Here is a 17987-nt window from a genome sequence, read left to right on the forward strand (position 1 = left end):
GCTAGCGCATATTTCGCTACATAGACGTTCATCTCTGCTGTCTCTGCTCGCGTGGTTCGGCGCACCTCGGGCGTTAGCATTATTGTGATCCGATGTGCTTCGATGTTCATCACGCTCTCACGGAGAAGAGTTCTCTCTATTCGTATTTAAATAATGCAACCTCTTACCGCGACATCTTTCGATATAGTGAGCAGGCCAAGTATTTTCGAGTCCTACCGATTAAATCATATATCGGTTCCGACCTTTGCTTAAGCAATTCTTACTATTGAGAAGAAAATTAAAAAATCTTTGTCCTTACAAAAAAAAGGTAGTAGCATGTTGCCGTGAAAAAATAATTTCAACATAAATTTTATAACGTATGGAAATGAATAAAATTAGTATTCAATTAATAACTCTTATTATCGAGATTTTAGGGCGAATTTTGATTTTCTTACGTTGTCAAATTTATCACGTTTAATTTTAATATGCGTATTTAATCTCAAGGAATAAATTCTAATTTTGTGTGTATCTTAGCTTTGCTATTTCTTTCCTTACCTTCCTCGCCGAGACAGGTATGGTGGTCTCTCTGGTATATATCGGAACATCGAGATCACTGACGCTGCTGCTAATGCTAGGTGCACGTGAATCGGAGCGTCCACCAAGCGGTACCGTGAGATGTGTCGGTCTCAACGGATGCGACTCCGCGATGTAGCCCTCGCCAAAGTCCTCGTCCTCTCGTTCCATCTGTCGGAAATGCGAGTTTATAATTAAAATTACAAAGTATAATCGATCTGTTCCACTTAAGAAGAAAAGATCTTATTGGACTGATAAAAACAAGATAACAACATTTTATTTCGTTCACGTCTTTCACATGCAGACGTTTCGTTTCCATGTACAGTCGTAATACAACATAAATGTTTTATTGATAAATAAAAGTATAATATTTGGAAATTGCAACGCGCGAGCTGTAATCATATTGTCACGAGGTTTTACCGTTATTGTCAATTTTCACAGTTTTCTGCGTCGTACGTGGCGTACATAAAATTAGCACGAGTAGCGTGACAACGGTGCGCTTTCCCTGTCAAGTATTTGGCCAATGATCAAGGCTAGTAACCCGATGACATACTCCTCGCACACATGCGTGATCTCTTTTCGTCGTACGACCATTCAGGAATGATCGAGCGACGAGAAATCTGACGACTATTTCGACGGATCGATTTTACGTTCAAGTCTAAACGTTAATTCAAAGTATTTATCCGTTACTTTCGTACGCGCAATTGTTCAAACTTGAAAAATGTACAAGGATATTTTTTATTTCTAAGATAAATCTAATTTACATAAACGGAATTATAATCAATAATACAGTAAAATTACGTAGATTTAAATTTAGCCAAAAAAACATCGGAGAATTGACAATACTTGTCAATATTGGAATGGATTGTACAGACGTATTTTTTCCAGAGAGGATCTTGTTAGAAGAAGAATATTGACACTTAAATATATCTCAGCGTCCTGTTCATTTTATATGGTAACCCTAATCTTTGGGATATTACACAAATAAAAAAAATTGCAATCTCAGAATTTAATTGTTTCCAAATAAGTGCATCGTAGACAACATGCGTTAAGTAAAGAGAGAGGCTCTACAATTAAGTTAACAATAATAACGAAAATGAACAACAAGAACGAAATCATAGTAATCCTCAAATCATAAACTTGGATTTTGAACAACGAAAGATTACCTCGGCAAAGTTTAGAGGTGAGAGTGGTCGAGAGCTCGCGCGAATTTAACGTCTCGCGAGGAATCCTCGAACGTTCGGATTTTTGAGTGCGCGTTGCACAAAAAGAGGGTAGTTGACGAAAAAAGAGAGAGAGAGAGAGAGAGAGAGAGAGAGAGAGAACTGCGGCGGGGAATACTAATTCGATCGGAGAACGGAATGCATCCGTGCAACCGGGGGATGCTCTTGAGACTGAGCTTGAGAGGACGCGACGAGTCATCGTCGTGGACGACGTAGCCGACGGCCTCTGGCTAGATTTAATTTTAACGCTTCGCTTCGTGTACGCGCCTCCACCGTTAGACGAATCTCCGAGTTTCATCGAGAAGAGAGAAGATTCTCTCGCTTACCCCCCCCCCCCTCCCATCTCTCTGGCAACGCCGACAATTGATCCGCGCCTCGTAATTGGTTTCATTTGACCCTAAGACACACTGCATCGCTACTCTGTTCAACTCCTGGAAAACTGTTTGAAAACTTACTGCGACTCACTTCTCTGATCCAGGTCGCGTTTGTATATCTCCCGATGTCCATTTTTTAGATGCAAATCTGAAAATAAAAAGGAAGAATTAAAAATAAAATTATTTTTATAATTATTATTTCGTAATTCAATTAAAATGAGAGCTGGTCTTAATACATATATCTCTAATTTTTCTTTTTATTAAACAAAAAGTATTGCGATTTATAAACATCATGATTGCGTCAATGAAATATTTACGTCGCGACATGTGAGAGTAGACTTCCGTCGCGTCTATTTTAACATCACGTGGTTCATTTCAAAGTATATATAAGTATTATAAGCTAAATAAAAAGGCATACCTACTTTATAGACAACACGCGTGTCTAAAAAATTTCTCAAAAATAATTTTCTTAAATGTCTTTAAAATTTTACCAAAATTTCTTAAAAAAACTATATAAAAATCGTAATTTAAAGTACCTAAAAGCTTGAAATCTCCTAATTCTTAGATTTTTACAAAACTCGTGGAATTTTAAATAATATAACCTTTTTATATTTTTCTGGTATGTTTTATATTCGTACTTTTACTAAATGTAGACTCGATCTCTTATTAGAAATTTTCAAAAGTAAAAGTTTTGAAATTTTAATTTTATTAATTTAGTAGACATATAAATAGACATGTATGTATATTAAAAAGACAGTTAAGTATTTTGTATTATTATAATATTACGCACGTTGTGCATTATTTACATCTTCAAAGATTACAAAACGTTATTATTAATAACATAAGAGACCCAAAAAGTCATGCACATTACCTACAGGATTCGTGGATATTTGACTAAGGGCCAGTTTCACAAACGTCGGTTAACTGCTAACGGGAGGTTAATAGATTTTCTGTCTCTCCTTAGATAATAATATAGAGAAAGATAGGTAGTCGATTAACCTCTCGTTAGCAGTTAATCGACGTTTGTGAAACTGGCCCTAAAGAGGAAGGGAGGTTAAGGGGATGCTGGACTCTGGACTGCCTCTCAAACTTGATCAGGATCGATAATGGGTGCTTTCCATTTAGTAACACAAGTCGACACAAGCATCGTTCTATCTTTTTTTATGTTCAATGAGTAACAAAGATAGAACGACACTTGTGTCGACTTGTGTCATTAAATGGAAAGCACCCAATGTAGTCATTGGGCGCGTTCAGCAGACGGAGCAGATTAAAGAGCGCTCAGTAATTCTTTACTATGATTGGTTTCTGCTTCTAAATCCAACGAAGAACTAAAGGCAAGAACCAATCATAGTAAAGAATCACTGAGAGCTCACTGGGGCCCCGATTCTTGAAGTCATTCGCAAGAGAAACGTATACGCAAATACTCGCTCTAACAGAAAATTGTAAGTTTATTGGTTAATAGCCATACGATAGCCAATAAATTTCTAACTTTTCTGTAAGAACAGAATTTGCGAATACGTTTCTCTTGCGAATAAATTCAAGAATCGAGCCCCTGATCCGCTCCGTCTGCTGAACGCGCCCATTCGTGCACATTATTAAAGGCCTGTTCTTTTTAGCTGCACTGGTGCAATAAGTTAAAATGAGAAAAAATATATTTGTCTCACTTTAACTTGTTGCACCAGTGCACCAGTGCATCTAAAAAGAACAGAGGCCTGTTCTTCATCGCTGCACTGGTGCAATAAGTTAGAATGAAACAAATATATTTTTTCTCATTCTAACTTATTGCATCAGTACAGTAGTACAGCTACCAAGAACAAACCTCAGGCCAATAATGGCTGCTTTCCTTTTAAGCAACACAATCGACACAAGCATCGTTCTATCTTTTTTTATGTTCAATAAGTAATAAAGATAGAACGATACTTGTGTCGATTGTGTTCCCTAAAAGGAAAACAGCCGATATTAAGCCCGGATCTACAATAGGTGTAGTAAGCCTTATGCCATAAGAAACTGACCAATTATAATTAAATGTGAGAAGAATAAACGAATATAATTGGTTAATTCCTTAGAGCTTAAGGCTTACTACACGTCTACAGGACTACACCTATTGTAGATATGGCCTAAAGCAATGTAAGCATGTTTGGTTTCAACTTTGCAAATGAATATGTACTGTCGAATAAATGCAAATAAATTAGAAAATACAAGTGTAAGGAAATAATTATAAATTATCTTTGTACCGTACTAAAAATAATTATAAGTTATCTTTGTAACGATGGTACTTCTAACAACAGTTTTAGATGGCATTAAAAAGGTACGTAAATCTTGTTGAATTAAATATCATAAGATTGTACATATATTACCTGATAAAGAAAATTCGTTATTTGATTGTAGCCAGTGAGAAAATATCTAAAATCTAGATTCATTGACACGCTGCGTCTTCATGTCAGGGCGGGTACAGGAGGTGCTGGATTGAGTCGCTACGGTGGATTTGGAGGTTCAGGGGGCAATGTATACCTAGTTGCAAAAGACGGAATAACATTGGAGAATGTTATCACGAATTTGAAGAGCAAACGGATCAAAGCGGATCAGGGTCATGACAGTACAGCAAGAGGAATTATAGGTGCACCTGGTGAAGACAAGGTTATTTTAGTTCCACGTGGGGTTACAGTATACAATCAGAATGGAATTTTGTTAGGTTGGTATAATTTTTAAAATTATTTGCATTTTGTGCACAAACTTATATATATTCAACATTATTTTTTTCCTCTTTATTTAAAAATTACATAGGAGACTTAAATGAAGAGAACTCGAAAATATTAATAGCCAAAGGAGGTATGGGTGGTTCTAAAGATACAGGTTTCCTTGGATTGAAGGGAGAATCTCAAATGATACAATTGGATATGAAACTGATTGCTGACGTCGGATTAGTTGGCTTTCCCAATGCTGGCAAGAGCACATTCTTAGCAGCAGTTTCAAAAGCTAGGCCTAAAATTGCTGATTATCCTTGTAAGACTTGATATATATTTTATTAACTATCAGATTTTGTTATTGGTTTTCTAAAATTGTTATGCTTATCAATTTAAAATATTTACTGAAAGGATATCTTTTCTGTTATAGTCACTACCATAAGGCCCAGATTAGGAATCATGAAATACGACGATTTAAGACAGATTACCGTTGCAGATTTACCAGGTCTGATCGAGGGAGCTCATATGAATATTGGAATGGGTCACAAGTTCTTAAAGCATATTGAAAGAACAAAGCTACTTATGTTCATCGTAGATATACAAGGATTTCAATTATCGCCCAAGCATGGGCATAGATCCTGCCTAGAAACTGTAGTTTTACTAAACAAGGAAATTGAGCTCTACAATCCAGACTTATTAAAAATGCCAGCTATGATTATAGTTAATAAAATGGACACTGATAATGCTAATAATATCCTTAAAGAAATTAAGCCAGCACTGTACAACTTAAGAGACTACGTGTCCACATGTTCAGAGGATATACGACCTGAACAAGTGATACATTTTGCTGATGTTTTGTCGACGTCCTTAATCTCGAAAGATAAAAAAGATATAGAAGTGATAAAAAATAAGATACGAAAAGTATTAGATAAATACGAAGAGAGGAAATATCTTGTTGAACATGGCAACTTGGACTTTCAATTACAGAAGAGGATAAATCGACAATTTGAAGAGCATGCACCGACTGTTGTGTAAATTTGTAAGGTACAAAAATAATAAAACATTTTGTAAAAAAAATATTTTTGTTAATAAGGATTCGAAAAAGTATGCAGACGTCTAATTTTTTAAAAAATTGAATTCATTTCATTATAGAGATTCAAAGTGAAAGACTGGATAAAAATTTGTGTTCAAAGTTTCTTGTTCAATTTTACCAATTTACATTTTATATTTGCATCTTTTACTCTTTCGATCCAACTTTCACCAAATAATGCGTTTTTCTCAATGGTTACCATTTCGATTTCCTCTCTACTTCGGAAAATGCCTGCATTCACCAGCCACCTTTCCACACCGTTCCATGCTATCATTATACCATTGTCATTGCATAAATGAGGTGGAGTTCTAACGAATTTGAAGCCTCTTTCCGAGCAAACAGTTTCTAAAGTTTTTGCCAAGAAATTATTGCAAGCTACTCCACCAGATATTACCTGTATTTAAACGAATATATAGAATAAAGAAAAAGGGGAAATTAACAAATATAAACTTAGTATCTCATACCAAAGTTCGTTTCTCTTGCGATATCAAATTCATATTATTAATAAATTCCATCGCCCTCTGTGTTCTGAGACATATGTGCTTTGCAAGAGACAGCTGCAGAGCAGCACAGAGATTATACAAGTCAGAGATTGTACTATCAGAAATATTGAATTTTTTTTCTTGTTCATCAATGTATTTGAAACAGGTGTTCGATATACCTGCGAAACTGAATTGGCAATCCCTCTTTCTCGTCAAGATTGGCTCAAAAACAAATTTAGTTGGATCTGATGCTTTGCTCGCTGCACTTTCTATTGCTTGACCACCACTTATATGCGAGAATTCTGGTATATTCGCAAGCTTAAGCCTACGAGCAATCTGTAAAATTTAAAACAAATTTGTTTATCGTTGTATTTCATAGATCTTTTTATCTTTAAATTCTATAAGATCTTCCATATAATTTTGATAATTTTTGAAGACGTAATTTGAAGATCAAATTTTTAGCTAAACATATAATAGTCAGAAATTAAAAAATATACCTTATCCAGAATTTCACCAGGCGCATTATCTACCGTGGTACCCAGTAAATAAAATTTATCAACATTTTCAACGATTGCTAATAAACTATGGCCACCTGATACAAGTAAAACAAGGTAAGGAAAGTCTACCTACAAGATACATGAATAATTTATATTTAATGCAATATATTTTATATATGCAATTAGCTCTGACATACTTTCTGCACCATCCGTACAGTCAATGCATGAGCTTCCATATGATGTATCGGTATATATGGTTTGTTACCAATTCTACTGAGATATTTGCCAAACTTATTTCCAATGGAAAGCGATAAAGGAAGACCTGGTCTAGTTGTAGTTGCAATAGCATCTATATTTCTTAATCTTAGATTTGCCGATTTTAAGGCATTTTCACAAACTGTTGTAATATGTTGCCTATGCATTTCACTGGCAATTGTAGGTATTATGCCACCATGTCTAAAAATGAGAGTATACCTTTATAATTTACTAAAAAAAATTTTTTAGTTTTTATGTGTTATTTAATTTGGAGATCAAATTTTATTAATCTGGACATAATTCGCATATATTATTTAATAGATAAACATTCTATAAATATATTAAATTATAAAAATTTGATTATTTCCTAAATATTCCAAGTAGTCTTGATTCAAATACGTATTGAATTCATTTCAAATTAATGACTTGCGAGATATATTTACTTCAGATGAGTAACATGTTGCGAATTTATCGCCTCGCCTAATATTTTTCCCGTGGTATCTACAATTCCGCATCCTGTATCGTCGCAGCTAGTTTCGATTCCCAAGATGATAGCCGATCTGTCATCCGTAAATTTTCGCGCTACGTTTAATGTTTGGCTGCACGCGCGCAGAAATCTCAAACGTCTTAGCTGAAAAAGTTCTAATGACGTTTCGTGCAGAAAAAAGTTTATGCATTTGGCCATTTCATATAGAGGAATAAAATACCAATCGTATAGGTTAATCAAGCAAGGTTACAAATACTAAAACTCACAGCGAATTAAAATACGCAAAAGTAGCACTTTCATCGAAATTTAAAAATTAAAAACAATATATGTTATTGTCCGAATTTTCTTTTCTCTATATATTTCACGCAACTTATTGTAATTTCTTCGAACGCGTCATGTGTATGATTCGAACGTGCTCGTCGTGAGAAAATTTTCCGGGCGCGCTGATTGGCTATCGGATAGAGAATTTCTCGAGTTTCTCGAGAGAGAACCTCTCTGCTCCTACCGTTCGATGTCCAATTGGTACGTGGAAAAAACTTGTTACGACAAATAATATTTCATATCTGAAGATATCATTACATGTCTCTATGAAAGCCTAGTAAAAATTCCGCGTAAACGTCGTGCTCGTGCGGACAAGAGTGGAAACAGTGACATAGGGATTGGGCAAATTTGAAAATATCGGTGAGAGGCTGAGAGGGGTAATTGATCGATCGAACGAACAAACGAACAAACGAACAAACGAATGAACGAATGAACGAACGAACGAACCGCCCATCCCTTACTCCCGTTTATCGATAAAATTCTCCGAAGGCGATTGTATTGTCGCGGCCATCACGGGCAGTCGAGTCAGTTCTCAGGTTCCGCTTGGTTCTTTTCGGTTCCAGGAGGTGGTGTTTGGTAGTGTTAACGCTGGTGTTGATTACGGAATCGAGGAAAAATCACGGAGTAAAGGGCGTGTAAGATGCACGAGTGCCGGAGCTCTCGGACTCTTGGCTCGGTCACGGCCTCGGCCTCGGTGACGACGACGACGACGACGACGACGCCGCCGGGAGCGACGAGCGCGTGCAACGCGAGAACAGCGCGCGGATACAATCGAGTGGCTTAGCTGTCGAGGAAAACGAAAGCGTCGATCTGCCAACGAGCGAGACTGAGATATCTGCGCTCTGAGGTGTCGACCGACCAACCGACCACTCGACCGATCGACGGACGGACGTCTCGGCCGATTTTTCATTCTTTCATTGCTGATGACGATGCTCTTTGAAAATCCCACGGACTTATCTTAGTCTCTCTCGAGCACTTGGTGAAAGATGTTTTCGTCGCCGGCGTCAGTGGCGAGCGAGCCGTTGGGATATGATTTTCAGAAAGAGGAGAACGCTGCCAAGTGGAAGGGAGTGTTTGTCAACTCCTTGCGCAAGGTACATAGCTCCTTCCGACTTCGCTGCTCCTCCTCTCTATCCTTCGCTTCATCCGTCCCTGTCACTCCCTCTCCCTCCTTCTCGCTCCCTTTCTTTATCTCTCGCTCGCTCCATGCTCCCGTCTTATATATTTTGCTTTCTTGTCTTCTGGTATCCCGTTCTATCCCCTCTACTTCGCTCCCGCCTCTCTCCCTCATGTTTTGTTCGCTCCAACGCTCGATAATTTTTCGTCTCAATGATTTTACGTCGAGGCTGGATCGATCAACGACACTGACCGACGTCATCGCCGTGTGCGGCCACCATATGATTTCTCAAATGCCCTTCCTATCAACATCGGCGATTAGTGAATTTTTTTATATTGCATCCTCGCGTTTATCTCTAGTCCGACTGTCAATTCCTTCGCCACTATCTCTGTCCCAAAGTATTATATTTTGTAATATAATATAATATAATTATCTGTATCTGTGGCCAATAATATAATTGTGACAGTATGCCTATAGATTTTGACGTTAATACCAACGAGAAAATATCATTTTATAGGTACTAGAACAAGTACATCCTAGTCTTGAAGCTCGAGAAGATGCCTTAGACTATGTGGAGTGTTTAATTTTGAGAATGCTAGGCATGCTTTGTGGCCATCCACCTCCTCAAACTCCTCAAGATGTAGAGGAAAGAGTAAGACGGACGTTTCCTACGCCCATCGATAGATGGGCTCTTCGTGATGCGAGAGATGCTTTAGAAAAAGGGAAAAAAAAGTCGCCATTAGTACTACCAGTTGACAAGATTCATCAGTTATTACAAAAAGTACAGATGCCCATTTATTTATACATTTGCATGCAGATTCTATTGTTTTTTAAATTCTATTATAGAATTAAAAAAAACGTTAAAGCTGAATAATCACAACACATTTTTTTTATAATAGGAAGTATTACAGCACAAAATTGATTTGCAAGTTAGCCTTTTTGTAGTTGGCGTTTTGGAATATATCTCTGCTGATATTCTGAAGGTTGGTAAAGTATAAAATATTAAACTATTCTCTGCATTTGCACATTTCTATTTGAAAAGAATTGTCTAGGAATATTTAAGATTACTTTCTTTTCAGTTAGCTGGAAATTATGTGAAAAATATTCGCCATGTAGAGATTTCCTGCGAAGACATAAGAGTCGCAATGTACGCGGACATGGTAAGACATTGTAGAAATGTATAATCTACTTTGTATCTTTATACTGCATCTTAATTGCCAACATGCACTCTGTTTTGTACCAGTTACATTTTAAAGCTGATTTGAATTTATCCGCGCGCGCGCGCGCGTGTGTGTGTGTGTGTTTAAATTGTGAATATATATTTAATATCCATGTAGATATGTGTAAGTGTACCATGATATATATATTAATAATATAATTAACATGTGATATTTAATATTTCGAATCAGTCTTATAAAATATGTAGTCACATTTTCTAATAGATATACCTAGCTTATGCTTGTATAAAAGAAATACAATTAAAACGAGTAGTGTTACATTGCATTAAATAGATAGTAAACGCAGTAGAGAAATATGATGTCTTGCTAGTAATAGTTTATTACTTGTTTCTAGATTCAGATTGCTTTTTCTTATTATATCACTGCCTAATTCCTTCAAAAAATGCATTACTTTCTTTAGATTGCACTAGTAAAAATCTAAAATTGTAATTACTTTCCATAATTTGTAATTTGAACATCTACTACTAGCAACAGATACACTAATACAATTTCAGAATTGGCTACACTAGGCTAATTGTGGCTGCCATATATTCTCTGCTTGGTTACAATGCTTTCCATTAATATATAACAACTCTAACCATATTCATTCTTCACTCATGCTGTTCTAGGTGGTACGTACTTGTAATTGCACAAAAAAAATTTAAGCTGTTGACATTTTTTGCTATCTTGGTATCATTTTTAAAAGTTATACTTACAATTAGTCTTACATCTATTTTTTATTGTTTCTTTTCCTATTGTTTCATATATAATTTTTTGTAAAATGATTAAAAGAAATATTGCATCTTTTGTTACATTAAGCAAGATAATATCAACATAATATTATTTATGTGAGAAATATGATTATAATATTACATAAAATATTTAATTGAATTAGAAAAGAAAAATATTTAATTTTATAATATTTTAATTACAAAAAGATTTAAAATATGTTCAACATATAATACTTTTTAAATTTAATCATATTTGTTTAAATTTAATTTGTGAATATAAATGGTAATCCTTAAAATATGTTTATTTTAAGGGTGTGGAATTTAAGAATATATTTACAAGACAGTTAAATTTGTGCATAAATATTGTGTAATTTCTTACTTGTTTAATCTCTATAAATACTTATTACTTATTTAAAAAATTGTTAATATATTTTTTATACAACATAGAATATTTATTTTAGCATCAATATTATACGTTGTATGTCTATTAAGTGTATAGAGTTTTAGATATAAGTAATATATATAATGTTTTAATATAAGTAATGTGTGTGTGTGTGTACACACATGCACACACATACAATTATTACTACTTATACTATGTTTAGCTAATTATTCTTTAGCATGCATTTATTAATAACTTTATATGTACATATATATACATACATATACACGAATTAAACATTGATAGAAAGTATTTTAACAGCACAAACTGCAGCGAAAAATTTAATTTTTCTCACTTTTTAAAAATAACTTTTATGTGTATGCTGTTATATTGCTATATAGTTATGTAGCTATTTATTTATCATTAGTAAATTTTGATAAATATAATTATTAAATATTCTATTTATTATTACTTCTTTTTTCTTATTGATGTTCAAGAATATCAAAATATTAGATATAATTTTTTTGTAACTTATCAATAGGTACTGATGGACATGTTTTATCAAGATGATTGTATGGAAGGTCCACAGAGTAGCTTGGGTGCAGTTGTTTCGCAGACTTATGAAGAGTCTGTTCGAGATCTCATTCATGATGAACGGCATTACATCCGTGACTTACATATGATTATCAAAGTAATATATCATAATGTTAAAGAATATAAAAATTTTATAAAAAAAATTACATTATTTTTATTATTAGGTATTTCGTGAAGAAATTGCAAAGTTAGCACAAGATAACAGTGAACTTGAGACGCTTTTCAGTAATATTACAGATATTTATGAAGTTACTATAACATTACTTGGTAGTTTAGAAGATATAATGGAAATTACGGAAGAGAAGCAAACACCTACAGTTGGTTCATGTTTTGAAGAATTAGCAGAAGCAGCAGAATTTGATGTTTATATAAAGTATATATTACATTATATAATTTACATACATAATCATAATGTATACATAAAAATGTATATAGTATGTATAAAATTGTTACTAATTATATTATTAGATATGCGAAAGATATTAATGGTTCAGCTAGTCGGGAAGTTTTAACAAATTTATTGTCAAGACCAGACGCTAGTGCGGCTTTACGTGCAGCAGGTCATGGTTTTAAGGAAGCTGTTAAATATTATTTGCCAAAACTTTTATTACAACCTATATGGCATTGTTTCCTGTATTTTGATTACATAAAGGTATCTTTTTACTTATTGTGTATATAGAATTATTTTTTTGTAACAATCTACCTAATGTATTTTAAAATCTTAGGTTTTACATAAGCGTACGCCTAATACAGAGGATGCCGAAACTCTGGAACAAGTGCAAGGTTTGTTAAGACCATTACAAATGGAATTAATGCAATCTGTAGCAAGTCTTCCAAAAAAGGATACGGGCTTGCGAATGCAGAGCAGAGCAAGGAAACAAGCAGCACTGGAGAAAATTAGTGAATTACAAAAGACTGTGGATGGTTGGGATCAAAGAGATATTGGGCAGTGTTGCAATGAATTTATTAGAGGTAACACAAAGAAATATCTTTTTATTATATCTCCTAATAGTCAACCATTTCTTTCGATTGTTGGTAGTTTTATATCAATGTTAATGTTTACAGAGGATACATTGAAAAAAGTGGCTAGTAATGGACGAAGATTAACAGAAAGAAAAGCCTTGTTGTTCGATGGTTTATTAGTATTGTGTAAACCAACTGGTAGTAAAAGAGTCAGCGTTACCGTTGCAGCAGGTATCGGAGTAGGTGGACATTCGACTCACCAAGGTGAACTTCGATTAAAAGAGAGACTTTTCATTAGAAAAGTCGATATTATCGATAGAGAAGATACCGAAGGTAAATACAGACACATAATTTTTATATTTATAATTTTGTGTCACCTCACTTTATAATTGAAATATTTTTACAGAATTAAAAAATGCTTTTGAAATTGCACCAAGGGACCACCCTAATGTTATTCTTGTTGCCAAATCTGTTGAAGATAAGAATAATTGGATGGCGGATTTAGTAATGTTGAATACCAAAAGTATGTTAGAAAGAACTTTAGATAGTATCCTATTGGATGAGGAAAGAAAGCATCCGTTGAGGCTACCTCCATCTCATTTGTATAAATTTGCTGAACAAGATAGTGACAAAAATATTGTTTTGGAGGCTAGGGAAAATGGTGGTGTTCCCTTAATTAAGGGTGCAACTTTAATAAAATTAGTAGAAAGATTAACTTATCATATATATGCTGATCCAGCTTTTGTAAGAACATTCCTTACTACTTACAGGCAAGTAACGGTGGCTTATTGTACTAATTCTTTTCATATACAAGTTATTTATTCACCATCTATTTTAGGAGTTTTTGCTCACCTCAAGAATTATTGACATTGTTAATAGAGAGATTCGATATACCAGATCCTTCATTAGTCTATGGTGAAGAAGAAAAACCTTCTGTATGTAAAACCGCTAGAGAAGATTGGAAAAGATATAGAAAGGAATTTTGCCAACCAGTGCAGTTTAGAGTTTTGAACGTTTTAAGACATTGGGTTAGTAACAGTTTCTGATTTTAATTTACAGTCTCTTAAAAATAATAAAAATTAACAATTTATATTTGCAACGTAATAAAAAAAAATTAAATGCAAAAAACTCTGTGTGTGTGTGTGTGTGTGTGTGTGTGTGTGTGTTGTGTGTGTAGAATAAAAATTTTAAAAATTTTATCACAGCATGTTTAGATGAACTTGGTTTTCCTCAGATAAATATTTAAATTTTATATCATTCTCCTTCCGATATTTTCACACCTGATATTGTCTTTTGATTAGTCTTATCACTTTGGATTCAAACTATTCTCTTATAGCAACGAATAATCAATATATTATCTCTTTTTAAGAAATTTATTGATGTTTCAATACTTTATTACTCCAACACTTTATATATATATATATATATATTTTTTTTTACTTATACCTTATTTAATTTGCTAAGTTTTGATGTAACTTTTGGCAGAATTCGGAAACTATTCATTTATATTTATATTTTAACAATATTTTTGTCCTTATTTATTAAAATGATTTATTAGAACGGCTGAGGAAGTTGAAACATACCGTAAATTTAATTTAATATTAAAATAAATTAATTTTTTCGAGTAACATCCTATTTTGCTTGGTTTTTTAACTTTTATTTTTTTGTTGTTTTTCTTAAAATATTCTAAGTATTTTTTTCTTTTAGGTGGATCATCATTTTTACGATTTTGAACGTGATAGAAATCTTTTAGAAAGATTGCAATTATTTTTGGATACAGTTAGTGGTAAATCCATGCGAAAATGGGTTGATTCAGTAATAAAAATTGTACAAAGAAAATGCGAGCCATCGGAACAACGACCTATCACATTTAGTTTTGAACGATCTCCTCCACCAGTTGAGTGGCATCTTAAAGTTCCTGAGGAAGAATATGGAATACTTACGGTATATAAATTAATTCTTTAAATTCCCTTTTAAATATAATGTCTTGATATATTACTAACAATATTACTGAAATATACTGAAGTAACTTATCAATTACAGTTACATCCTATCGAATTAGCAAGACAGTTAACACTATTGGAGTTTGATCTGTATAGAACGGTAAAGCCTTCCGAATTAGTTGGATCTGTATGGACAAAAAAGGATAAGGATAAGACATCACCAAATTTGCTGAAAATGATCAAGCATACAACAAATGTAAGTTTTCATTTTCGTTGTCAATATATCGTAAAATATATCAAATGTTTATTATTTTACATCGCACTAATTCAATTTTTATTGCGATTTGATAGTTCACAAGATGGTTAGAAAAGATAATAGTAGAGGCTGAAAATTTCGACGAGAGATTAGCCATTGTATCACGTGCAATTGAAGTAATGATGGTGCTGCAAGATCTCAATAATTTTAATGCTGTTCTAGCTATTATTAGTGCTATGGGATCAGCTTCAGTTTTTAGATTAAGATGTACATTTCAAGTACGTTCCATTCATATTCATATAATTTTAAAAAAAGTATTTTATCGAATTATTGTTTTTTCAACACGTGTTTACTTTTACAGCAATTACCTGCACGATTAGAAAAAGCGTTAGAAGAAGCACGAGAGCTTAATAGCGACCATTTTCGGAAGTATCAAGAGAAACTAAGATCTATCAATCCACCTTGCGTACCATTCTTTGGTAAGTATTATAAAGTAATGTTATAAAGTTTTTTATTACAGAAAATTAATTTTTTTCATTCTTAGGTATGTACTTGACTAATATTCTGCATATTGAAGAAGGAAATCCAGATTATTTACCTGGAAGTCCAGAGCTTATTAATTTTAGCAAACGCCGAAAAGTAGCAGAAATAACTGGTGAAATACAACAGTATCAAAATCAACCTTATTGTCTTTTAGTGGAACCTAGAATAAGACAATTTCTTGAAAATCTGTGTCCTTTTGATCCCGAGATGTCAGACGCGAATATAAGCAATTATTTGTATGAGAAAAGTTTAGAAATAGAACCAAGAGGTTGTAAACAACCTCTACGATTCGTAAGTGTTTGTTACTTAATACATGTGTGTGATACAGTATATAAAAATTGTCTTACATTTTCTTAAACTTTTGCAACAGCCGCGTAAATGGCCAGAATTGAACTTGAAATCACCAGGAATCAAAGCTAGAAGCGCAAGATTACCAGCTCCATTACACGTGGTAACATCCAGCGTAAAATTACACGATTCTCCAGCGGATGCATTTTCCCAAGGATTACCGGAAACGCCTCCACATGTATCACAAATTACAGTTCCATCACATACAGTGGACGTTTCTGTGCCTGTCTTATTCGGTATGTATTTATATTTAAATCACGTATTAATAATAACTGTAAATTAATACTTTTTGTTATCTTTCTATAGCACCTGTACCACTTCCGGCATCACCTAGTCCACCTAGTATGTCGGCGCTTTCGCTCGCTTCGTCGAATAGCAGCCCTCAATCTCCTGGACCTTTTTTTTTTAATAACAACATAAGTACTATAACGTGTCTACCAAGTATCCTGCCAGGTGGAAGCCCCAGTGCAATACAAACGCCGTCGTTTCCCAATAATGTTGGGAACCCACATCCTAGCCAACCTCCACCACCGCTACCACCTAGACCTAAACGAAAAGAAAGTTCATGTAGCGAATCACCACAACAAGTAAGATTCTAAGATTTATCTAGTTAATCTAGTTAGTCTTTAAAAGTTTTCAAATAATATGATAATTTAATTTTGAGATATCTTGATGTAAAATTTTTCTTAAGAAAAAGTGTTAATTTTTAAACTATGTAAGTATTTTTATTTTATTCAATAATGTTTGTTAATTTTATTGTTACTTGTTATGTCAAATGCAAAATTTTTTGATAGATATATTGCATTACACTTATATTTGTATATTTGATTAGAGTAGATTAGAAATATTTTTGCAAGATTGATGAAAAATAGGATATTATTATGTAATTTTTTTTTTTGAGAAAGTAAACAATGTACTTCAAACAAATACAGGCAAAACAAGCTCCAAACGCACCAATTCTTCCTCCAAGAGATGATATTTCACCACCGCCGTTACCACCGCGACCTGTAACATTACCACCACGACTTCCAGCGACATTAAATCCAAATAGTTCGGCATTACTGACGCGCCGAAATTCCACATTAGAAAATACAGGTTGTACTGTCGTTCATCCACGGAGACATATGTCTTTCAATAGTCCTAGCCCTACAAAACTTCCACCAACACAGCCTAACGGTGAGATATTATGTCACTTGCAAATTTATGTGTGTTTATGTAACATAAACTGTTAAAAGATATTTTATTTTTGTACTATTGCGTTTCAGGATCAGTAACGCCAAAGTTACCACCGAAACCTTTATCAGGACGTCAACCTACTATGTTTAATTTCAGCGCTCCTCCTGGACCTAGCTAAGTGTTGTTCTTATCATAGTTTTATTTTTTTTTACTTAAAAAAAATTTCAGTCGCAGCTTAGTCCATTTGGTAAGTAAAGCTGAAATCTTTCTTGTCGCACAAATAGTAAAAAGGCACAATCTAATAGATCGATAAATTCCAAATAAAGTATTCACAAAGTATTGATGACAAATCATTAAATGTGAAAATAGTAAAAATCTTAAATAATGATTTAATATTTTAACAATTCGATGAACTTTCAAGTTTGTTATTTAAAATAATTAGTGCTTTGTTATATTTTATCTTACTAAATAGACTACGCTCAGTATCAGTTACCTGAATGGCTTCCTTCTTTTAAATCTCCGTCTTTCCTTCAAATACACACAACTGTGATATAGTTTTCATATAAAAAATATGTTAATGTAATTAAACATTTAGATTTTAAAGTAATAGTAATCTTAAGAAAGTGATGTGTATCGAAATGAACATATATACAAAACGTGTATACGTGTATAATATCAAGAAAAGTGTATATGGAATATATATAAGAGATAAAGAGGCAGAGAGAGAGAGAGAGAGAGAGAGAGAGAGAGAG

At 33.6% G+C, this 17987-nt stretch overlaps 4 protein-coding genes across 10 annotated transcripts in view; 2 read left to right on the plus strand and 2 right to left on the minus strand.

Moving 5' to 3' along the window:
* LOC105832205 (solute carrier family 2, facilitated glucose transporter member 1) overlaps positions 1–6241 on the minus strand; it is a 27304-nt gene extending 21063 nt beyond the window's left edge. Inside the window, exons 1-3 of one of the 4 annotated variants that reach the window (XM_036291939.1) lie at positions 6123–6241; positions 2241–2297; positions 535–723 (exon numbers count right to left, since the gene is read on the minus strand). In XM_036291939.1, coding sequence (XP_036147832.1) covers positions 535–723; positions 2241–2282 — 231 coding nt within the window. In that variant the 5' untranslated portion in view covers positions 2283–2297; positions 6123–6241. Of the gene's footprint in view, positions 1–534; positions 724–1718; positions 1920–2230; positions 2304–6122 lie in introns of those variants that run through there. The other 3 variants (XM_028192824.2, XM_012672938.3, XM_028192825.2) reach the window with 3 other exon arrangements.
* LOC105836703 (GTP-binding protein 10 homolog) lies at positions 3966–5910 on the plus strand. Its single transcript, XM_036291940.1, has 6 exons — positions 3966–4048; positions 4260–4276; positions 4438–4457; positions 4538–4841; positions 4934–5152; positions 5264–5910. The coding sequence occupies exons 1-6, from the start codon at positions 3981–3983 to the stop codon at positions 5866–5868; spliced, it is 1233 nt and encodes a 410-aa protein (XP_036147833.1). The 5' UTR covers positions 3966–3980; the 3' UTR covers positions 5869–5910.
* LOC105836702 (probable tRNA N6-adenosine threonylcarbamoyltransferase, mitochondrial) lies at positions 6014–8043 on the minus strand. The gene is made up of 5 exons (XM_012680923.3): positions 7601–8043; positions 7100–7358; positions 6903–7031; positions 6388–6741; positions 6014–6317 (listed from the first exon to the last, which is right to left on the minus strand). Exons 1-5 carry the CDS (start codon positions 7840–7842, stop codon positions 6021–6023), a joined length of 1281 nt encoding a protein of 426 aa, XP_012536377.1. The 5' UTR covers positions 7843–8043; the 3' UTR covers positions 6014–6020.
* Positions 8044–8416: 373 nt separating this feature from the next.
* On the plus strand, positions 8417–17790 carry LOC105836700 (protein son of sevenless). Of its 4 annotated transcripts, none has more exons than XM_012680919.3 (20): positions 8417–9059; positions 9600–9863; positions 9982–10065; positions 10162–10242; positions 11954–12103; positions 12171–12379; positions 12475–12658; positions 12732–12978; positions 13072–13302; positions 13376–13739; positions 13808–13997; positions 14677–14913; positions 15013–15168; positions 15264–15446; positions 15530–15647; positions 15713–16002; positions 16082–16295; positions 16366–16646; positions 16992–17235; positions 17325–17790. In XM_012680919.3, exons 1-20 carry the CDS (start codon positions 8952–8954, stop codon positions 17411–17413), a joined length of 3924 nt encoding a protein of 1307 aa, XP_012536373.1. In that variant the 5' UTR covers positions 8417–8951; the 3' UTR covers positions 17414–17790. The 4 variants fall into 4 exon arrangements, with proteins under 4 accessions (XP_012536373.1, XP_028047175.1, XP_036147831.1 ...); XM_028191374.2 differs by lacking the exon at positions 8417–9059 and adding an exon at positions 9111–9480; XM_036291938.1 differs by lacking the exons at positions 8417–9059; positions 9600–9863 and having other exon boundaries at positions 10166–10242.
* Positions 17791–17987: the final 197 nt, after the last annotated feature.

The sequence above is a fragment of the Monomorium pharaonis genome, chromosome 9 (genome assembly GCF_013373865.1).
Source record: "Monomorium pharaonis isolate MP-MQ-018 chromosome 9, ASM1337386v2, whole genome shotgun sequence".
Classification (NCBI taxonomy): Eukaryota; Metazoa; Arthropoda; class Insecta; order Hymenoptera; family Formicidae; genus Monomorium; species Monomorium pharaonis.